Source organism: Drosophila montana, unplaced genomic scaffold, assembly GCF_035044405.1.
Source record: "Drosophila montana isolate Dmon_TW-CO22-7 unplaced genomic scaffold, ASM3504440v1 contig_3438_1, whole genome shotgun sequence".
Classification (NCBI taxonomy): Eukaryota; Metazoa; Arthropoda; class Insecta; order Diptera; family Drosophilidae; genus Drosophila; species Drosophila montana.
The window spans coordinates 1,146,913-1,171,710 of record NW_026998322.1 but is presented as its reverse complement, the minus strand read 5'-3'; the positions used below and the strand labels follow the sequence as shown (position 1 = coordinate 1,171,710).

The 24,798-nt window shown below is 40.3% G+C and overlaps 1 protein-coding gene across 1 annotated transcript; it reads right to left on the bottom strand.

The window, feature by feature from the left end:
* Window positions 1-468: 468 nt before the first annotated feature.
* On the bottom strand, window positions 469-3,338 carry Prat2 (Phosphoribosylamidotransferase 2). Its single transcript, XM_064691379.1, has 3 exons — window positions 3,120-3,338; window positions 2,879-3,051; window positions 469-2,074 (listed from the first exon to the last, which is right to left on the bottom strand). The coding sequence occupies exons 1-3, from the start codon at window positions 3,148-3,150 to the stop codon at window positions 647-649; spliced, it is 1,632 nt and encodes a 543-aa protein (XP_064547449.1). The 5' UTR covers window positions 3,151-3,338; the 3' UTR covers window positions 469-646.
* Between the last annotated feature and the right edge of the window lie 21,460 nt (window positions 3,339-24,798).

Here is a 24,798-nt window from a genome sequence, read left to right as displayed (position 1 = left end):
GATCCGGGTTCACATTCCAGGAGTGTATGGGATATGGAATTGTCTTAGACGAAGGCGATTGGAGCCATTATTTAAAATAAAATGTTTATGGAATTTAAGATAATGATAATAATAATGATAATGATTATGATAATAATTATGATAATAATAATGATGATAATAATAATAATAATAATAATAATAATAATAATAATAATAATAATTATAATAATAATTATAACTAATGATAATAAAAATAATAATAATAATAATAATAATAATAATAACAATAATAATAATAATAATAATAATTATAATAATAATAATTATAATAATAATTAATAATAATAATATTGATGACAATATTAATAATAATAATAAAAACGGATTGTTAAACTTAAGATAACCTCAACTTATTTCATTAATTTAACACTCATTAGAGGCAAAGGATTTTGTTCTTGCACTTATTGAAATAAATCCCCATAAAACTCGTGAACAACTAAAATTTATTTGAAAATATCTTTAAGTTAATGAGATAATTTAAATTTATTATTTTTTAAAATATGACAATATCTTAGGCATAAGAAATAGAAGTGAGCATTGTGGTTAGTCGATGAAGATCTACATTCTAGGCTTAAGCTAACGAGCCCATGAGCTGAGCCCCATTCTACCAGCTGAGCTCCTCCGGCAGACCGCCTGGATACTCGCCGGTTAGGCAGGCGGTGCAGTAGCCGGACTTGATGGGATTCACGTGCGTCTTGTTCATCTGCACCGCCTTGATCAGGCCCTCCACGCTGAGGTAGGCCAGACTGTCGGCACCGACATGGTTGGCCAGCTGCGTGGCGTTCAGCTTGTTGGCAATGAGCTCCTCGCGCGTGGGTATATTGATGCCCATGTAGCAGGGATACTGCAGCGGCGGGCTGGCAATGCGTATGTGCACCTCGATGGCGCCGGCATCGCGCAGCAGCTTGATTATGGGGCCAATTGTGTTGCCACGCACAATCGAGTCGTCGACGAGCACGATGCGCTTGCCCTCCACGTTTTGGGCGAGTGCGCCAAACTTTTTGGCCACGCCCAGCTGGCGCAAACGCGTCGAGGGCTGGATGAAGGTGCGTCCCACATAGCGATTCTTGCACAAAACCTCGCCAAAGTTCAAGCCCGACTCGCGCGCATAGCCATGAGCCGCGGCAGTGCCCGACTCCGGCACAGAGCTGACCAGATCCGCGTCCAGCGGCGATTCCCGTGCCAGCTGCCGGCCGCACTGCAGCCGCGCCGAGTAGACCATCTGGCCCTCAAACATGGAGTCGCTGCGCGCAAAGTAAACATACTCGAAGATGCAGAACGCCATGCGCTTGTAATCCGGCCGCTCCACAATGTCCACGGTGCGGTAGCCGTTGCGCGACAGTTCGATAATCTCGCCCGGCTCCACCTCGCGCACGTAGCGCGCGCCAATGGAAAGGAAGCCGCAGCTCTCGCTGCTCACCACCCAGCCCTCGGCAAGCTGATCCTCGATATTGGCATGGCCCGCATCGAAGGGCACAATCTTGCCCAGGCAGAGCGGCCGATTGCCATAGGAATCGCGCACAGCATAGATCTTGTCCTTGTGCATAACGACCAGCGAGTAGGAGAGCGGCGCCAGCGTCATGAAATGACGTATGCGTGCCGGCCAATTGGGTCCATCGTGCTCCGAGACATCCTCCGGCGCACAACACAGCGACTGGGCAATCAGCTCGCTGTCGCTGTGCGTGGACAACCCGACGCCACGTTCGAGCACCTCGCGACGCAGCGACTCACAGTTGACCAGCTCTCCGTTGTGGGCAATGGCGAGCGCACCGTGCGCCGTGTGCACCACAAAGGGCTGGCAATTGACCACCTCGGAGGCGGCCGCCGTCGAGTAGCGTGTGTGGCCAATGCCCAGGTTGCCCTTGAGCTTGCGTATGGCCTCGTCGTTGAAGATGTTGTTGATCATGCCCATGCCCTTGTGCACGCCAAAGTTCTTGGAGCTCTTGCCCAGGCTGGTCACGATGCCCGCCGACTCCTGGCCGCGATGCTGCAGCGCCACCAAGCCCAGGCAGATCATCTGTGCGATGTCCAGCTGTAACAAACAAACGGGAAGCGAAAGAACATCAGATATTTTATTTTGTGTGCATGCATTCGATTTCCATTCCCAATGCCATGGCAACAGCTGACAAGCTGACGACCGATAATGGTTTGATCCCCCGATTGTACACACACACACGTATTTCCCTGTTATTTTCCATTTCATTACAAGCAACAACAACTGCAACTGATTAAAGGCAATTACAACCGCAGCATGCCTCGCTTTCATTGCCGTCATCGCTAGGTGTTGCCATAGCCGACGAAGCGAGGGGCTCCGCCAGCTGATGACCTAGTTGCGATCAGCTTACATTGGCGAAGGTTTGACACTGATCGTCGCAATCACGTGATCGACGAGCTTGGGAAAATCGAACCTTTATCAATTGTTTGTACGTCTAACTGTTTTTTCTAAATATAGATTTTTGCTGATCATTAACAAAAAGGTGATCGAATGATCCAACCAGGTGATCGAGTGCGAGAGCACAAAAGGATTTGCTGCTGACTCTAAGAAGAATCTAGTTATGACGTAATTTGGTTCTCTGCCACGATCTGTCATGATCATTAAGCTATAGTTCGTGAAAGATCTATTCAGATATTCCCTAAGGTCAGTTTAAGTCTATATCAGTATGGAATAGTTCACATTTGAGCTAAAGAAGTTGATATTTTTTTTTTAATAGATAAAACGGATCGTTGAATGTAAACCAAAGATCTCTCGAAAGGATATCAGATAAGATCCTTGAAAGCTTGACTCTAATTTTTTATCCCTTTCCCGTCCAGTTGCCATGTTGTCGTGTTAACTCACCTGTGTAGGATAATCCCCACAGGCAATGGCGCCAAAGACACCACATTCGCAGGTCATGCCCGTCACATGCTCTCCCTTTGGCTGCACCGATTTGTAGATCTTATCGGGAAATATTTTCCTGGCAACAACTGTTTCTGTTGCCCGTCTGCAACAAGACTCCGCTGAGCCAGCATCTGATGGATAAATATTTGCATGTTATTTAAACTGATCCTCAAACGATCTGACTTTGCATTTGGCTTACCACAGAAATTTCCACATTCACTTTGCGCCATGTTTATTATTTTTACACAAGTATATATATATATATATTTTGTTTTAATGTGATCGTTCAGTGCACCCAAAATAGCTTCTCGATGATCTTCCTATATACAAATTGAGACACTTAACACTTGTCACGAGATCAGATTTGTTTCGACTTCTGCTTTTCACGTCTGCATTGATTGAATGCAAGTGGAATTATGAGTGTTCAAGTTACAAGCGCGGCATATTAAAGCTTCAAAAATCAGAAACACGGATCAGCACTGATGCATATATATTGTATATACATATGTGTGTGTGTGTATATTGTATACATAATCGTAAATATATACAACATGTAGCTGATGCTGATAACTGCGTCGCTTGCAGTTTCGCGGAAGGTTCCCAACCGCAGCAGATCATTTGATACTGTTTTGAAGAGCCAATGCAAAACGAAACAAAAACAAAAATAAACAAACAATGATCAAACAAACAATGATAACATTCCTCGACGACCAGAGCAAAATATTCAGCAAATTTTAATTGATCTGAAGCCCTTAAACATTTCGGGCCTCCATCGGACACATGTCTGATTAAATTCGAGGGCTTCGCTTGATTGCTTCGACATATTTATATTACCTTGTCACACACGATGCTAAACAATTTTCCATAATGTTCTTGCATTATGCTCTTATCTCAACATTGTTGCGGCCTTATCAGTCACAACGATTGGAAAATGCGTGCATTGACGCATTTTAGTTAGACGCAACGTTTTGCGTAAACAATAACAGATTAATTATTTGTTTTTCTTTTGCAATAAATGGGCTGCAGTATCAGGAGCAAGACACAGGCCCCCCGCGAAGTCGTCGCCGGTTGATCGATAAGTATCAATGCAAAGCGACTGCTCGGCGATATTTCCATCGATCACACAATTGTGTGAGCACAAAAATAAACCAACATTTTTCATAGATATGCCGAAATCTAAATACACTCACTTATTATGTAAAATGTAAGCTTAAATTAAAAAAATATATATATATTTAAAGGAAGTGACGAAACATAATATAGAAAACTAAATGATGTCTAAACTTAACAAACCATTTTTAATAAAATGACGCGGTCCAAATCTAAATACTTTTAATGTTGAAAATTATATGGTATATGCTTAAATTTAAAGTAAAATTTAAAAATAAATGACGAAATCGAAATACACTTACTTAATATTTAAAATGGTGAAAGCTTTAATAAAAAATATTTTTTGAAAAAGGGACGAAATCTGAATAAATTTTTTAAATATCTATACAATTAAATTATCTGTATTTAAATTTAATCTAAATAATGTACGTAAAAATTTAAAATGATATGTTAAAATATGCCTAAGACTACATACACTTACTTAATATAAAAAATAAAAGTATGTATCTTAAAATTTACCTTACATTAAAAATAAATGCCGAGGTCTAGATACACTTTATATAGAAAATTAAATGCCACAATCTAATTACACTTACTTAATATATCAAATTAAATGATGTTCGTTTAAATTTTTAATAATATTATTCAGATATGTAATATTATATCTCCTAGGTTCTATAATTTACATTTGTTTTTAATAAATTTCATTTAAATAACGATTAAGGGAACTTCTAAAAACACATAAATTTTGTTTTTTAAACAACTCTTTAATGATAATTTTGCATGCCAGCTCTTAGAGCTGTTTAATGAACGGGTATACCTTACGTCTCTTCTAACTTCCTTAAGACCCATTTGTAAACCGAAACTAATTCGATTTATCGCCAATTTGGAATAATCTATAATTAGCACGCGTGTGCATGTCTATTACGTATATTATTTATAAACAACTTGTTTATGGTTTGCCTGGCAACTTGTCAGACCGAACGATCCGATTATTTGAACTGATTTCGAACTGATGCAATGGATGCAACTGCAGCCATAAGTGGCTGTTGAGGTTGCCAATCTGATAAGCTTATTATAGTACTAGGCTTATAAAGACAGTGCCAGAAGAAAGTATTGTAACTAACAAATTTAATAAAAATAATTCGAATTGAATATTTGACCAGTTTAATGTGTATTCTCTAAACTGTTTCTAGTCTCTTGCAACCACACATGAGCTTGTTAATGGATTGGGTTCTATATAATATGATTGAGAATATGTAAGGTATAGCAAAGAATATATAAAAAAATAAATATATAATTACACATACAAGGTACACTTTATTGTTCCTAATCTTTAAGTCTCTTCGAAGATAAGTGGAAAATGATGAGAAGGACCAAATTCTAGAGCCAAGATCGGTTCAATCCCGCAAAGAACATACGAAGTAGGTTTCCTTATGCTCCGGACCTTTTTTTGTCTGTCCGACTATTTTAGTCGGTCACTGTCTATACAGAGAGCACCCGAGCCAGACAAAAAGTGATGTTATTTACGAGTGGATTGCATAAGATCAGCGCAGCAAGTATTTAGCGAGGTCTAGACATAACAGAAACGGCTGTGCATGTTATTAGTGAGAGCTATTTGCAGCACGCATTACCTTCTTTTATTATCAAAGACAAAAACAAACTTGCCAATAAATAAACAAAGCGCCAAGCAAGCAAACAAGCTGAGATAATAAGATGCGGCATAATGTGCAAATGAAATGATGACCAGTGTCCAGTGGCCAGTGGCAAGTGGCAAGTGGCGAGTGGCAACTAATGCCAAGCGGCGGGGGCGAAGAAAAATGACCAGCCAAATGTGGCAGCTTGGTTTGGTGGATGGGTTGGGTGGATTGGTGGGCTGGTGGGTGGGGTGGGTTGTGCCACCAAATGTGTAACCACTTGAATTTCATTTGGCGAAAAGCTTTATCGAAAATTATGCGAACGCTGCTGACATTTGGCAAGTGGCTGGCAGCAAGCAGCGGGCAGCAGGCACCGCGGGTGACGGCGACTTCAGAGCAGCAACTCCCTCCAACAAGTTCCAGCTAACTGCTTAGAAGCCTGATAAAAATCCAGCACACAAAACTAAACAAACAGATAATAAAGAGGAAAATGATGCTGCCAAACTGAACCGAACCGAACCGCAACGGCAGCATCCACCGGAGAGGGGGGGGGGGGGTGGATATTTCGCATATGTGAGACCCCCGCGTTGTGGACCATGGACTGGCGTCCAGTTGCTACTCGGGGATGTGCGCCTGAGTCTGGGTCTGGACCTGGGCCTGGCCTCGGCTCATGCATAATTCAGCAGAATTCTGAATGATTATTCTTTATGGGACTGTTTATTTCTTTTGACCATTTATTTCAAGTTGTGCGTTGCTTTTTCTTTTATTTTATTTTCTTTTTTTCCTTTTTTTCCTTTCTGCGTACAGCTTCTTTTTCATTTCATTATTTTTATACAGTTTCCAGTTGCTTGCGCTCGAAATGATTTTGACCAACGGTGACGCAAAAATCATCAAATGGACTCGAACTCGAGAGTAACCACATGAAGGCACCACTTGCCTTGTGGCTGCTTGTGGCATCTGCGTTGTCTATTCAACCAAAAAGTGCCACTCCCCTTCGGCCACTCAACCAGCCAACCACACATGACTATCCACCTACCCCCACTCCCTTCCTCGTCCATCCCCGGCTGGTCTATTCGTGGCCAGTGCCAATCCCGTGCCCTTTTGCAGCAAGTAGCCGCGGGGCTGCGGCGCTTTCAACGCATCATTTGATTTTATTTTATGTGCTCAAAGTGGCCAAAAAAAAAGTAGAGTAAAAATAAAAAGTTTTTATTTGTTTTTGTGTGGCCGCAATTGAATAAAATGTTCCTTTAATGTAAGTCGAAAGGGCACTTTTAGATATTGTTTCGCCTGTTGCCAATAGATATTGGCAATAGCCTGGCCAGATAGTCGTATCTCTGTGCGGGTTTTGCATGAAAATAACTTCATTAGGAAATGGCAAACCCATTTATATATAAAGTATATATATGTCGATAGATAAAGGTGCGCTAAAGCATGGGAAACCTACAGAGATCATGTGAACTCTCACGCTTATCAGGGCAACGGGCGATAAGCCCGACAAGTCGAACAGAAAGAAATAAATTAAAAGTGCTTGAGTGAAAAATACTTTAACGCTACGAAATACCCTGTATATCAAACGAATCCAAGCTTAAATGTATTGGGAAATATAGAAACATATATAACTTATACACTATACCCATAAAAACACATAATGAATTTAAAGAAAAGAAATTTGAGATAACATGTGTTGGAATTGCTTTACAATTTTTGTATATGATAATATAAGAGATGAGTATAAGATAAGTATAAAATAAGTATATGACGCGTATAAGATGAGTATATGTAAATGTGTACTTACCCTTGATATACATATTCACCATGAAATATTTGTCATCTAATTAAAAGATGGGGGAACGCTTTTATATGCACACACTTTTACATAAAAAAAAAAAAAAAAACACACACACACTTCACTGAAAGAGAAAATGAAATTAAGTTTAGTAAACAGATGACAAAAATAAAAGATAGACTGTGAAAGAGATAGGAATATGAGCAGAGATAAATATAATTAGATTGCCTCACTGCTTTTTGTCATTACATACATATAAACACATACAAGAAGAGCTTACATACAACAAACATACATACATGCACACAAACATATGAATATAGATGCAAACCTTTGAATAAAATTTCCTTAAAACTTGAAACTAATCTCTTCACCGCCACTTTTTCATTTCGTTTTCTATTGCAATTGAAATTATTAAGATGAACAGCGAAAGCAACAACACTACGGCTGAGCGCAGAACGTAGATCAAAGAAAAGACAGAAAAAGAGGCTGGAGAGAGCAGCTACACGCAGTGCAAAAGAGTTAAGCAACAACAAAAAGCATGCAAGCAAGAGAGACTTACCAACAACAGTATTTAATGCAATTGAATGCTAAGCACAAGATACACATTAAAAAACTTTATACATATATTCACAACAGCTCACAACATATAGATTTATTAAGATATTTATATATATATATATATTAATAACTTAGGATAAGACAGCACTTGTTTAAACAAAAATAATAATTAATGCGGAACGCACGAAAAAAAACGCGTCCGTTTGCCTTAAAGCGCACATTACTGATGGGAGAAAAAACAAAAAGGAATGGGGAGACAATTTGTAAAAATATCCCAAATACATTCGAATAAAAATTCCTTTATTAACGAAACTACATATGCATACTTATCTATAAGAAGAGAGGGAGACAATTTACCTCAAAAATTCCTTTATAATCGAAACTAATCTCTTCTCTGCCCATCTATCTGATTCGCAATTAGAATTGCAGCAGTAGTAAGTTTTAATTACAGCAAAAAATCAAATTTACTTTTTACATTTGCTTACCAACAACAATCCAATCAATGGGAATTTCAATTAAAACTAATTGAAAAGCGCATAAACTTTGTCTGGGCCAAGTAAACAAAACAAGTTCTCCAAGTCGAAGTCGAAGGAACTTTGATGGCCACGCTCAATATTGAAAGGGCAGCTCCTTAGCTCCCCCCTTAAGCCAACGCACCCCCTCCAGATCAAGTGGAGGACAGTTCGTTTGGCAACGTTTTTAATTCGTTTACGTTTATTATTTATTCCGCGGCAGAGACAAAAAGCAAGAAAAGTCGTCGCATTTCTCCGGTTTGCCGTTGCCGCTTTCCTTTGTCCTGCCATCATTTTCCTAAATTGTTGTTGATATTTGTATTTGTCTTTGGGCATTTCTTTATATACCACATTTGCATATACACACTATATAGTATTTTATATAGCCGTCGCTCAAAATTTTCATTTAAGCTCGCGTTGCTTACTTTTTTTTTTTTTGTTTTTTTTTGGACGTCGACAGATTTGCATAACGAAGCAGCAACAACAACAGCAACAACGCTGCCCCTCGCTCCTTTCCAAGTCGTGGGCGTGGGCGTGTGCCTGATGTCCTGCTGCTGCGCGCCAACATTTAAGTTGGCTACGTAAAATTTATTTAGTTGCCATTTCCTTTGCCTTCAATTTGGCCAGCGATGCGTATGCGACACGCCCACGTCGAGCTCTAATTAATTTCCCAATACTGTGGCAGCTGTCCACGGCGCAGAGTTGTATTTGCATCTGTGATCTTTAAGAACTAGCACAGCGCCAAGCCGCATAGCTAATGACAGTGCCCTCAGACGGCTGAGTAAAACTTCCTTAACGCTCGTACCAAATCTCACCAAGCGGCTAAACGCGAAGAGTCGATAAAAGTAGAGAGTGTGTTATCTATTTACAGATGGACATTTGCACAAGAGCGCCGCAAGACGCAGAGAAAAAAAGTAGCAAGAGAGGCTACCGGCTACAAATTTCCAATGGAATTGCATGCTAAACAAAATGGACATATAATAACGTTAAACTTAAGTAATTCACAATATGTAGCAGCTGTCCATGGCCCAGATTTGCATGTGGGACCTTTAAGAACTAGCACAGCGCCACGCCGCATTACTAATGAGAGGGCCCCAAAAAAAAAAAAATAAGATCGCTGTCCAAAAACTGATTGATGTGTGACCGTCTAGAGAGGGAGAGCGAGCGAGTGAGAGCGTGCGGCGCCCCCTCACTCCAGTGCGCTAAGCCAGCAACCTTTCGAAACATAAAATCTTAATGGCTTTCAAATTGCGGCACATTAAGCGGCTGGTAATTGATATACAAACAAAGAGAGAGAGAGAGAGAGAGAGAGAGAAGCTGTGAAGCACTGTCTACATGTGAAGCGACAAGCTGCAAGGCGAGAGGCGACGAGACACCCAGTGAAACTCGTTGGCAAGTTAATTAAAATTTCAAAAACGTAAATTGAATTACCAACACAAATTGTAACCGAGTCGTCTGCACACCAAAAACTGCTCCAGTTACGCGTGAGAATTTCGAGCCCACTCTCCGCAGCTGTGCATAAAATTTCAATTCGAAAATGAAAAGGAGTGGAAGGGGTGGAGTGGAGGGGAGGGGAGGGGTAGCCGGAACAGAAACATCGCGATTGAGCTGGCGATAGGACTAGATGTGAGGGGTTATTTTTAGATGGTAAGCGACACATTCCCAGGACGGCTGCTCAATTGCAGTCAATAATCATAAAATTTAATAAAGGTATTTGGCTTGACCGTTAACGCGCTTCCCCTCCCACCCCCCTTCTCCCTTTGTTTGGCTGGGCAACGACTAGCGGCAACAGTGGGTTAATGTATGCAAAACGCATTCAAATTTTATGTATCGCCCGCAACGATCTCCTCTACACTTCTCTATCCAACTCCCAGCAACAACAACAACAACAACAACAACAACATAATTCGCTCGCCATTTGGCTGCCTACCTTTCATGTGAGCTCCTCTTCCTCTTCCTCGGCCACTTGGCCACTTGGTGGTGCTATATTGCATGCTCTATTGGGTTTTGGGCTACACTCGTATCTGTGGCACTTAACGAACGGGGGCCTTCTGTGCATGTAAATTGCATAGTTTGAGACACTTTGGGTCAACTAATGAGGGCGATTTAAAGGTCCGTTGTCTGGCATGAGAATGAGCTAAGAAAAAGTCTGTTTCTTTTTTTGAAAATAGAGCAGAACAAGCGAGAGAGAGTTCAATGATTGGCGCAGAAATAAAAACAATTAAAATTAAATTAAATTAGTTAAAAGGAAAATATCTGCGGCTGAGGACTTCTTAGCTAGCTAAATTTGCTAACTCTTAAACAAGCGCATTTGCTGCTTGATAACTTGTTGACTTTGCTAGCTTATGAGCTGGCGTATTCTTGACTTAATAGCTTGATAGCTTTCCCTCTTTTAACATACGTCTTTGGGCCCTGCTAGATTACTTCCCTAACCTAATTGCTAACCTTTAAGCAGGCGCATTCATTTCCTGATAATTTGCTAGCTCTTAAGCAGACGCATTCCTTACAGATGGCTTGCTAACCTTTCTTACTTTTCAGCAGACGGAATCCAGAACTATATCATATAACTTCCATTGTAAAGGTTGGTCCAAAGTATGTTAATTTATAAAAAGCTTAGTTGTTTTTCAAGATGCCCAATCAAACGTATTATTTACGAGTTTTTCAATGATTCCTATATGTGAATCTTATCATCATCGGACTACTATATCATATAGCTCTATGGGAGTAAGCGGTTGAACAATAAGTTCTTGTATGGAAAACTTGCATTGCTTTGAAAAGTACCTTGATTAAACTTAGCAACAACTCAACTGGAAATTGTCACCTATTCCTCTAACATATCGATATACTATATATTTATAATTGATTTAAAGTTTCCACGTAAGAACTCCACTTTTCTCAATCATGTGACAACACAAGGATCTGATAAGTAAGCAAATATTTCTATACATGAGTATATTATCTTTCATAATTTAAATTGAATATAATATATACCGATCCGACTGTGTAACAAAGTATCTTTTAGATACATATTTACAGCACACACAAACCTTATAAGAAAATGTAAGTGCACAATTTAAATATTCACACTCGTTTATCTTTCAGCAAATGTGAAGATAGCTGCGAATCGAAGCACTAAAAAATCTCGCATATGTTTAAAGCAGCCGCCAGTTGCTTGGCTCGGGATTTACGGGCAATTGCACTTTATGAACCGCAAATCGCATCAATTATAAGATGAACTCGAGCTGGAAAAGTTTTACAACTTGGCGAACAAGTTGACGCTTAAGTTTTGGCAATAAATCAAATTTGCTGCATGCCATAAAAGCGCCACACATTAGCACAACAAAAAAGGACGTGGCCAAAGGACCTCCACCCCTCACTCAAGTGATAGTCGTAAATCTGAAAATCACTTGTCGCGATTTCAGCTGCAACCTCAAGGATTCGCATTAAATTGTACGCATTATTAGAAGAAGCCGCCAGCACAAAGGATAACAACGAAAAATTAGGCACATTTGCGGTCCGTTTAGGACAGGGATGTCAGCTTGTCAAATGTCCTGGAGTCGTGGTTGATGTCGTGCAGGGGCAGAGGGGAGTTTTAGAGAGTTTAGCGCTCGTCGCATCATTCCACTTCATTGGCGGCTTTTGTAACATTTGTTTGTGACATTAATTTATACAATAATTGTGACAAGGACCAAGCAACATTTGGCCATGGACCAAACAGGACACGGCCGGCGCGAAAGCCTCACTCCGTCCTTCCAGGCTGTTACTTAATATATATATATGTATATAAACAGCCCGACATTTGACTAAGGTTTTTTTTTTAAATGCGCATCTCTCGCTGGAACATTGGCCATTAAATTTTGCGCTTGCACTTCGCCGGACGTCATTTTTTTAATGGAATTTTAATGTATTTGTTGTGCACACACACGTACACTCATACTTTGAAGAGTTTGAAATTTATTCTAAATTATATTCATATAAATGTACAAAAAGTTGCACACGAGCTGCATTTACATGGCACACACACACACCTGTGTGTGTGCACATGAATATTGAAAATGTGTGTGTGTGTGTGTGTGTGTGTTTGTGCCAGCTGCCCCTCCCCGCCCGCCTCAAACCTAGTCTCTGCTTTGTCAGCTCAACTTTCATTACGAAACGCAACTCATATGACAAAGTTTTGCGGCCGAGTGACAAGCGTCCAGCCCCAAATACACACCCCCAACACCAACCCCCCCCCCCCCCCTCGCACTCTCTAGCTGGCACAGACTGGTGTTAAAAGCCAGGGGTCTGCATATATTAATATCCCAAATGCGAATGTACAGGTAGCTGAGCGAAAGGAAAAAAAACACATTAAAATTTTCATGAAAAATGTCATCAACAAAAGTTTGAAATGCAAATAATTTCTGTTGCTTTTGTTGTTGTTGTTGCTATAGTTGTTGTTGCTGTTGCTGCTGCTGAGTGCTCTTCAGGCGGACAAAGAAATGCTCTGCGGCAGACACACATCAACACACACACACACACACACACACACACACATATGTGACATATCCATTTGATATGCTTAGCAGCTGCGTGAGAAATGGCATAAAAAAGCGTAGCTCACATTTTGGGGCTACGCTTCTTTTTTTTTGGCACACACATCACGAACACACATTAGAATGCATTTAGAAACGCATTTATCATCACATCGGGATTTGCATTTGGTATCAAAGGCAATCGCATTGCAAAACCCAAGCACAGACAGGCATCCGGCAAAGCCGCGCCTGATCGATTATGATTGATGTGTGTGGCATAGGAAAAGAGCATAGATATGATAAGTTTCGCATATTGCAATTAAAATTTAAATACGTATGGATATATAGCCAAAGCGGGGCGTGGCTGAGCGCGAGAGCTACGTGATTTCGTTAGCGAATGCGAGCAAAAGAAATCAAAGCCAAAGCTGGCCATACTTGAGCTCCGGAGCTGGTGCTCCATTGCAGGAACTGGCTTGGAGGGTGCCTTGCCTGCCTGCGTTTCATCCTCAATCTGGGCGCTCCACTCACCAACACTTGGCTGCACTCAAGTGTCGCGACGTCGCCATTAAAACATTCGCCACGCTCGCACTTGGAAACATGGACACCAAATCCGAAACCGAATCAGCAACAGAAACAGAAACAGAGCCAAGCACACAATGCATACACACATACACACATACATATACATATACATATAGCTGTACATGGCGACAAGAACAGTTATAAAAATGGCGTCTTAAGTCAGCCCCCAACTGTGCTGGCAAGTCATTAACTCAGCTCAAGAGCTTTTATCTCGCCACTTGAGCGCATCTTAGCCAGCCCGCACTCCAGCTACCCCCCACCTAAACCCTCCTCCCCCCCCCCTCCTACTCCCTTAGCTGCCTCTGTCATTGGCAGTCGCCATTTTGTTGCTTCTCGACTCCCGTTAATTTCGCTGGAGCAATTACACGCAACTGATAAGCGCACAAATTGCGCCAAGATTAAAAAGCAAGCAGAGCAAAGTTTTATAGCTCGCCCCGACTCGACTCGACCGACTGACTGGAGCCGGGCATAAAAATGAAATAATTTCACAGAAATTGTCTAGCTGCAAAATAATCAAAGATTTATCTTTACAAAAGAATGCAGCGGGAACTACTGAAACGGTTATACCCTTGATTTGCCGGAAAATACGGAAAATATTCTGGCACATTTCACAGATCGGCCAAGAATTTTCATGTCTACTTTATGTTCAGTTTTCAGTAGATATTTGTATGTTATTTGCTAATATCGTAATGTTTTATATATACAGTGGAATTATTTACTTTTCATAGTTATTCCTTAAAGTAAACAATCTAAGACTTAATCTCATTATAGAACATACTAAGGACATACAACATTATTTAGCGAATGCTAATGAGAAACGTTTTTCTTCTCAGTTTAAAGAAATATACAATTATCAGCACATTTCACACTTTTCGCAAAAACCACCCCTTTAGGGGAAAGATGGAGTTCCAAAGTTTTAGGGCTGAAGTTTAAAGTTTGATCCAACTAGTTTCAAACCCTTTTTTTTAGTAATTTCGGAAAATCCACTCGCAACTTTGGAAAATTGATGAAAATATCAATATCATTTCACCCTTTTCGCCAAATCCACCCCTTTAGGTGAAAGATGGAGGATATATTTATGTTTTATGGCTAAAGTTTCAAGTTCCGACCAACCGACTTCAAGCTTATTTTCAAAGCCCTACATAAGAATTAAATGAATACGAGTTTCAGGGATTTCAGGAATTCCACCCGCAACTGTGGAATATAGGCGAAAAACGTATGTATGCAAGTTTATTGTTTAGTCAAATGCCATTTTTACTAGCCTACACTCTAAACATGCACAACTTTAATTTGTTTGAGTGTACTTAAGTTGCGGCTTTGATTTGCTTTTTAATTTCCCCCGAAATTGATTGCTGAGTTGTCAGGAATTATGCGAGCATTTTATGAGCACTATAAAATTGGCAAAGCGACATATGTAGCCAAGCATTTGGCTCAGATATACGCACTACGGAAATGGTGGATAAATCTATTAACTAATTAATGAAGCGAGGACATAAAATCAAACTGCGCACACGCAGCAATCAATTTATTTACCAGAGCCGGAGGCGTCATCGGACAAGCGTGTCAATTATTTTAATGAGTCCAGCCAGGGGCTGGTGCGAGACCTGATGGTCACTGTCCGTTGGCCACATTATGATGCACCCCTCGGGCAGCGGTCAAACAATTGACAGTTTATCAGCTGGCCGTCGGGCAGGCCGGCGGAGGGTGGGGGGCATGCCCAATGAGGCGTTTAGGTGCGTATTTGATAGCTCTGAACGAAAAGTCAACCCCTCGAGCCGAACTGTTCGAAATGCAATTTTAAACAATTTGAACAATTTGTTAAGCAATTTGCGGCTGACGCGTCGCACACGACAAACAACAACAACAATAAATTAGTTCGATTCTGTTGCCTAGGGTGATACACCCACGCCCCTGTATGGACAGCAGGGGGAAGGGGGTGGGGAAACAATTAAAATGAGTTGACATCGTGTTAACACTAATGAGCTGAGCTCTCGGCTACGGCTCCGCATATGTGCGCGATTTAGATGCGATTTAAATGGCAATTGGCCAGCTTCTGCGGCCATTTATCAAGCTTTAATTGCTCATTAAAGCTGTTGGGGTAAAAAATACAGTGCGGGAGTGCCCGACTAGGAGATATCCTACTTTAAATGACAAGCTGTTGCTGCCAATCTTTTAGCTGCTTTTTATATACACAAATATACACACGCGCTTTTTATAGCCAGCTGGTCTGCTTCTTTTTCTCTTCGCCGCACATCATTTATAAGAAATGTGTATATACACTGGAAATTAGGCAAAAAGTTAAATTTGTCTAATATGTACATATATGTATAGTACAATTGAACAAACGAGCCAAGTTTGGTGGTTCTAGCTCTTAGAATCCTCTAGTTATGCTCAAAAAACTATATCTGAAAATCGTTATTTAGAGATATTATAAAAATGGGAGGAGATAGCGAAAAACAATAATTAACTTGAGCTGCATATCTTATAGGAGAATATATATCTGAAATTTTAAGACTCTTGCTCTAGTATTGCTCGAGATTGACACAGACGGGCGAGGAAGAGACAAACAGACTTGATCTAGTTGATCAGCTCATCGATCTGATCTGGAGAATCATACCTGCACACACAACTAATACACCCATTTGCAATTAATGCAGTGCATAAAAAAAGTGAAGCCTTGGCCAACTTGGACTTTGCATATAAATTAAATTTCTTGCCAAACGTTGCAACAATGCAAATTTCGTAGTGCAAACTTTAAAGTTTGGCCACAGCCGAGACTCGCGATAGAAGACCACAAGCTGTACCCACACTTTATCTTTGGCTTGGGCAATTTTAGTGGCTGACATGCCACAGGAATTAATGCAGTTCTTGGTTGATTTGCATAATCGCTGTCAGCTCAAGTCTCAACACCAAACCCAAATCCACAAATGCAAAGCCCAGAAACACGCGCTGGGCAGGGGTATTCATGCAATTGACACACATCATTTCACGCACTGACGCCTTTCAATAAACCAAATTTATCACAAGCGCACAATCTAGCAGAGGAGCACGGCCCGAACGGTAGCGGAGAGAGTGAGAGAGTCAACAATTTAAAATCCTTGAGCATATTGAGGCCAGGACACAGGCGCCCCTGTCACCAAAAAACAGATACAAGTGTAATCAGTCAAGCGTTTTGTCAGCCACGCAGTGACATCGTCATCATCAGCCATTCCAGCCCAAGGACCTTGTCAGGCATATCTGCATATCAAAAAAACCCAACAACACACAAAATAAAAACGAACCTTACCCCAATTTCGACGAGCTCGTTTCGTGTCGCGCCCTGCAAAAAAGGGTTGCTGATTAGAGCCCGTTCAGGGTTCGTGAACCATGAATGAATGGCTCGGTTTGCGGTTTATGAAGCCATCCCGCCAAAGGTGCGACGCACAAAAGCCCACCCACCCAAATGCCCACAGACCCAACTGCAATCCGTTGTGAAATTATCTACACTAATTCCAGGAGCCACACACACACACACACACAGTTATTTGTAAATCTCGACGCGTTCTGTTGATGTTTTTAATTAATTTTCAACGTAGCCTGACAGCTCCTCTTTGGCAATCCAAGTGGATTTGGGTTTGGGATACGCTTTCCATCTTTTTATCTTGTATTTTTTTTTTTGGTTTTTTTGATATGATAAACATGTTGAGGTGTTGATTTCTGATCCGCATTAATTTGTCAATCACAAGTCGTGCGTTTCCTGTTGCTCCGGAGTGAGACAGAACGAATCGTAAATTGTGTTTTTCTCATGAACTCTAGTTGGGTTAGAGATGAGCTGCGCAGAGATAAAAGTGAAATCAGCATATTGGATGTCTTTTTCATATTGAATCAATCTTTTTGAGATTTTTTCTATTCAGCGCATTATAAGTTTTATCATACTAAATCAATCTTATTTCAGATTTATTCTATTTAGCATACTCGACGTTTTTAAAATTATATCAATATTTGTACACTCTGAACACCTTTAAAATTGAATAACAAGGGCATCTTTGACCTCATTAGCTATATATGGTATATTCTTGATCAATCAAAAATATTAAGAACCGAACTTCAATCCAAGTTAGTTGTTCAAAGAACAGCCGACCCAAAACCCAGAAACAAAACATAATATTTTCAAATGCACATTACTCTTATACTTATCGAGGCTGGCAAAACTTGAAGATTAGTGAATCTCTTAATATAACAATTAGCGGAATTCACTTTATTTTCTTATCTAACGATTTTGCTTTACAGGTACTTTCATATAATTCTTTCATTTAAAAGACTTTGCATCTTACTATCGACAGCTAGTCAAAGTTCCAGATTAAAGTTATTTTGCATTCTTACCCCTCGCGCATTTCCCTTTGCAAAACATAGCCTAGTTAGTTCTATTTGAACAGATTTTCTGCTAATGATCATTGCACATAGAAGTCTTTATGGTTTACTATAACAAGCATCATCATAGCTGGAAGTCGCGGACTGACTGAAAACGATTTATTAATAAGGCCGGCGAAAGACAGCCGCTGGCTGAGAAGGAGGAAGCTCAATCAACATTGCATTGATTCATAAGCCTCATTACGACACCCAAGCACAGGCAGTTGATATGCTGACCAGGGCGTCTGTTCCTGCACCCGAGGCTGGCCATACCCGAGATGTTTTCATCATGAGTACGTCTGCAGCGCCTTGCACGAGTAACGATTGCCAGTACATGGCATTGTTGGTTTTTTATTTTTCATTTATTTTTTGCTCTGCTGGACTGCCTGCCATTCTGCACATTCACAAAATTGATTTCATTCACAACATGCCACGTTTGCCTCATTAAATCATCACTCAGAAGCTATCAATGTTCGATTTGCCACTGGCCATTGGCCAACATATGCTTCCAGCTGCCAGCTCTGCAGCTTGGTTGATATTCATGTAAAAATCGCGCAGAAAAATGCAAGTTGTGGCTGCTATAGAGAGTGTGGGCCAACGGGGTGCTGCGGGGTGGAGGGGGTAGCACTCCAGTTGAGCCGAAGCGAAGCAAATTAATTATGAATCAGAGAACAATGTAATTACATGAAATCCGATCGATGAACATGGGGCCAGTGGCACAAAAGGCACTAAAAACGCGCAGCAGCCAGAAAATGCAATTGACATTTTTACAACGTTGTAGTTACAAAGGAACGCCAACCATGTCGCATTGTGGCCAAGAACAGCAGGGAAAGTTGCTTGAGAAACATGACAAATATCTGTGACAATCGACTGATTGTTGTTGGGCGCTCCAGCTACCAGCTACCAGTTGCTTGTTGCCAGTTGCCAGTTGCCAGCGCCCAGCTCCTAGCTGCAAGCTCCCAGCACCCAGCTGCCCAGCTGCAGCCAGGCCAAGTGTATCCATGGAACCCGTTTGCGCACGCGTGAATGCCGCTGAGCCAGCGGGAATTGTTTAATGGCGCTAAACGGCCTGTTGTGCCAGCGGATGCGGTCCACTCCAAAAGTGCTACCCGGCCTGACTGCTGTGCTAATAGTTAGAGATAAATATCGCAGCGGGTTGGCGCTGAGCTTTAAGGCAACCAGCCGACGGACAACGCCTACTGCACTCCGACAACATCTGCCACAAGGCAACATTTTCCAAAGGGCTTTTCCAATGCCGCAAAACAAAAAAAATATATGACTACACAGCAGCTCCGCCTTTTTCGCATTAGTTGAAGCAAACAAAAAAATGAAAGGAAAGCCCGAAAAATGTTTCAAATGCAGAAAAGGGTTGCGCGAATGTAGGGAAAATGTTTTCAGCAAACTTTAAAACATATTTAAAGCTAGCTGCTACATTTTTGTTTACTAAACAAAATGAATATTTATACAAAAAGGAAGCTGGTTCGAATTCCAAGATTGTCTGTAGATGTGTTATAGCTAATATACCATTTTATCCCATTCTTATAATCCTAATATTCTTTACTCCTAAATTTTATTTTATTACAAATAAAATGGAAATTTAAAAACCATTTGTTTAATAAATTAACTGAAAACTTTTTGAAGGATCCTGGTTTGAAACCGAGAGAAGTATATGAAGGAAGTATAGGTAATTATTTGTCACTAATAATTAATAATAATACTGATAATGATAATGACAATAATAATAATAAAAATAATGAAATTAATGATAACAATAATAGTAATAATATTAATAGTAACTAGTACTAAAGATAATGATGAAAATAATAATAATAATAATATTAAAAAACAATATTATTAATAATATAAAGAAATAATATTAATATGATAATAATAATAAATATAACAATAATAAAAATAATAATATTTAAATAAATTACAATAACATTAAAAAAATTGTTTATTTTATTTTATTTTTATATTTATATTTTATTTTATTCCTTAAAATTTCAATATATGATGCTTATTTGTTTCATATTTTTACAATAAATAATATACTTTTTAACAGCTCTAACATATCAATTTTTTATGTATCCATTCCTCCTAGAGCTTTTGCTTTTCAAGATTCTTAAAGCGATTTTATATATCTATCTAAAATATTTTTTTATAATTCGTTGCGTTGGCAACTGCGCATGGAAAGTTTTTGCATTGGAGCTCCTCCTATTTTCAACGCGCGAATGGCGAAGCGCACACTACACGCACACCAATGCAGACAGACAACTGAAAGCTGCCACTCACACACACACATACACTCACACAGAGTAGGAGCTCTCACATACGGCAGCCGGCGCAGCTTCGACTATTTTCGTAGCATACTTTTAGGTGGTGGCCGCATCTTCGTCGCCTCCCATGTACGAATGGCTCGTTATATACGCGCAGCTGGTGTAGATTATGTAGATGGACTATGTGTATATATATATATATATATATTTATTTACCCGACTGTCACTGCAGCGACACGCCCCCTCCCACCGCAAGCCGCCCACCTGCTACACGTATATTTCAATTTGTCTGCAGCTTGGAAAATTGCTTTTTTGTGCATTTTGTCAAATGAATTTTCCGCATCTCTCACAGGACTTATTTGGAATTTGTTTGCTGCGTCTCTTTCGTTGATTTATACGCATTATGTTTTCTTTATTCCTCGTTCTTTTTCCCATTTTTTTTTTCTTTTTGCAGCTCTTCTTCTGCTGTTGGCACTAAAATTCTTATCTCGTCGTCAACTAATTTTGTGATTGCATGCTGCGAGCGGGCCAAAAGATAGAAACGCTCTGAATTTAAATTGGATTTTTGCGCACATTAAAATGCATTTACATGGTGTTAGTTATGAATGCATATGAGAAAATACCCAAGCGATTCCAGGCAGCCGGCCAGCCAGTCAGGCCCTTAAAGAGCCCAGAGACCGGACCTGTGCCCAGAACTACACTAAATGTTTACGTTTCCTGAAGCGTCAGCAAACATTTAGCAATGTTTCCACAATTCGGAAACAATTGCTGGCATTCCAAGAGTGAATGGAGCCATAAAAAGAGGCCCTGGCTAGGTCAGCTGACGTGACGACCGGCCGCAAAATGTACAAATACTAAAAAATAAAATAAAAACAAAATGTAACGAAATACTCGTTACGTGGCTATAACACAGAACATGGCTAATTCTTGCATGACAATTTCACATTCATAACCCTTTTGTCCGGCTGCCACTCTTCCGACCCATAATTATGCTCTGTATGCACAGGCAACAGCTCGCAAGGGGCATATCGACTTTTTCAAGCTGCTTGTAACAGCAGAATTCCCTGAACTTATTTTATTACGGTATTATATAGTTTAAAAGTCGAAAAAAAAGCTTAGGTCTACGACTTAGCTGCAAGTTAATGTAAATTACAATCGATGCTGTAAATGAAGTATGTGACATATGAAATGATTGACATTATTATACATTTTATCGAAAAGGGGCTTTTAACAAAACGATTTCTAATAGCCTAATTCCACTAATTCCATTTCTTTCTTTTTTGCGGCCTGTACGTTTCCCCATAAGAAAACACATTATTCACATTTGCAAAATATATGACATTTTGAAAAAATGTTGGTATTCGCCACGAATAATTCTTGTTAAATTTAAAAAGAGCATAATCATAGAATTTGACTGAACGATCAGGTGCTTTAGACTTTATATATAGTATATAAGCTACCAGAAGCTGTAACTATAACATTATTATAATCTTATTATAACCTTATTATACCCCTATTATACCCTTATTATAACCTTATTATAACCATATTATAACCTTATTATAACCTTATTATAACCTTATTATACCTTAGTCTTCCGCTTGGTAATTATCAAAAGGCACTGAACGATTCCAGCGCTTATTAAAAAATTAAATAAAAAAAGACTTTACACAGCATTTGCAAGTCGAGCAGATCCTACTAGATCACTTGAAGATATTTTTTTTATATTTATTTTACGGCATTTTTTGTAAGCCGCGATTTGCGATTGTACATTTCAAGCGCTCTGTTAATTGTTAATTTTTATGGTCTGGCAATTGCAACAATAACAACAAAAGCAACAATAGCAGCGACAACAATCAGATGAAACAGACAACGAGCTAGAGAAAATGAAGAAATTAAAGTGCCTTAAAAATTGTTGGCTGGCAAGGCGAAGAAGAAGAAGCGGAAGTCGAAGCGCCTATAAAAACAATTTAGCGAGCAATAAAAATAACGAAAATAGCTGCAAATTGAATTTTCAAGATGCGTGCAACGTTTTATTGATAGCCAGATAGAGATACTTAAGCACACACACACACATATAGTGGACATGTGTGTGTGTGAGTGTGTGTGTGTGTGTGTGGGAACTGGGTCCTTTAGCAATTGCCTGGCAAACATCAAAGCCCAAACCGAGTCAGCGAGACCATTAAAGGCGATTTTTTTCGTTTAATACTCAGCAACCCTTTCACGCACTTACGCAGGCAAAAGCAAATATGGAGCGTGGGCTGCGGGGCGGGCCGGGCCGGAGGGTTTCAATTTTAAAGTAAATATTTGCCTCCAGGGTGCTTTTGATATTTATTAGCTCTTGGCTAGTGTGAACGGTAGCAGCTCATTGGCACTGGTCAGTGGATGGACATTAGAGCCTGGCCGAAAGCAATTTCCAGCCCAGCCACTAATGGCCTGGCCCATAAATTTGGGATCTATTTTTTTGCTAAGTGCTGTGCCGGTTGAGCGCCTGTCAATTGGCTACTTTGCAGCAAATGCAAACAAATTACAATTATGCCACAGTCGCAGGGGCATAGTAGAAGTCCACAATCTCGACCCACTCCGCCTGGCCAGGCATAGACAGCTGACAAATGATATCAGAGCTGGGCGACATTAAGCGATTAACTCGTTGAGGCTGCTCTGGTGGGGGGGGACGGGGTGAAGGTGGGGTAGAGCTCTTGGGCAACTTAACATATTGTTAACGTGGGCAAACGGCATGTCTTAAGGGGCTTTCAATGTCCTTGCCTGATGATGCGTTGACTGTTCGACTGTTTGACTGTTTGGCTCTGCGACTGGCCAATGACATGCAAATGTATGCAGATCTGCGCTTTTGTCATGTCAACGCAGGCAAATCGAGAGGTAACCCAAAAAATGTTCTAACCAACTCAACTTGTCTGGCCCGGTTTGCTGCGATTTTTGGGCTCTGCTCTCGTATTTTTTTTTTTTCGATCTTTGTATAAATTGTACTCCTTTTTGGATATTTGCTTAAATCTGCGCGCATGTTTTGTGTGGTAAATAAAAAATGCAAAATAAATGCGTAAATCTCTAACTGAGAGAAAGAAAGGGGGATGGGCACGGGGGGGACCTGGTAAATGTGTCTGCAAAGTTTTTGCAGGTGCCATGTCTTTTGTGTGTCTGGCCGATTTCAGTTTCAATGCAGACGAGCACAACAACAACTACAACAACAACGTTGACAACAACGAACTGAGACAGTTCATCAACTTGACTTGTGATTTCCGGTTTTTTTCTCTTCTCATTCGCCTTTTTTTCTCTGTTCCTCGTTACTTACTTTAAAAGCGGATTAGGCGAAGACAACGCCCACGGTGGCATGGCGCAGGAAAAGGCTTAACGTGCATGTCTGATAGTTTGACTTGGGTATGCAAAGCCCATCAAGCAAAGAACTCAAGCGAAATGCCAAAGCAGACGCAAGTAAGCTATGTGAGAAGCGCATAGAGAGGTCCAAATGGCATGTGCAGCGTTATGTAAAGCTGCGTTAACAGTAAAATTAATAAAAAATAAATGAAATGATATGCAAAGAAATACTTTAGCTAAAAAGCATAATCATATTATGTAGAAAATTCAAGAGAGTAAAGTTCTAAGGGAAATTATAACATTTGGGTTGAAGTTTTTCGAGAGTCTGACTTATCTAATTATACTAGTGCCAATACTCCATGAGAATTATTACGAGTCTTAGTTTAAAGTTATATTAAAGACATGTGGACAATAAAAAAGTTAATTTAGAAAACGGATGAAACACTTCCAGCACAGCCTTTGATCTCTACATTTGGTAGCTTATCGTTCGAATTTTTTTCTTGCTGCCAAATGGAAATTTCCAAAAAAAAAAATCTACAAAAAGGTGAAGCACTCTTATGCCATGCTCAACAGCTGGCACAGCTTGTTTGGAATTCTCACATCCAGGAGCGATGCTTAGAAGCCGCCAACTCCCGCTCCCACTCCCAACGGCAAACCTGAATCGAAAGGTGTGCGCGCCGCACAAGCCACCACTCCGGGCTACAGAATGTAGCTGCCACGTTCGCGTGGCGGCGCTGCGCTGCAGCAAAAACAAATTTTCGAGCGTAGAAAAAATAAAGCGAAAATGTTTTAACGCTTCGCCGCATAATGACAACAAACAAATCGCTTCATTTAACAAATAATAGCTGCCAGCAGCGACGCCAAAAAGCAAACAACAGCAACAACAACAACAACAACAACAAGAGCAACAACAATGCCAGTAAAAACAATTTACGGCACAAAGAATTCTCAACTGAAAAAATAATCGCTTATTGAACACGTCGCCGATGCTGTGCTCAACAAAGACACACGCCCGGGTGCCACGCCCACAAGCATAACGAGTGGCACTTGTTGAAGACGCCCGTGTGCGAAGATTGTACTCACACGAGCGTTGCATATTTGGCAATTAGAAATGGATGCCAAAACAGGTGTGTGCGGCCCATTAATTATGCCACACCCTTGCCCCTGCCCCTCTCCCC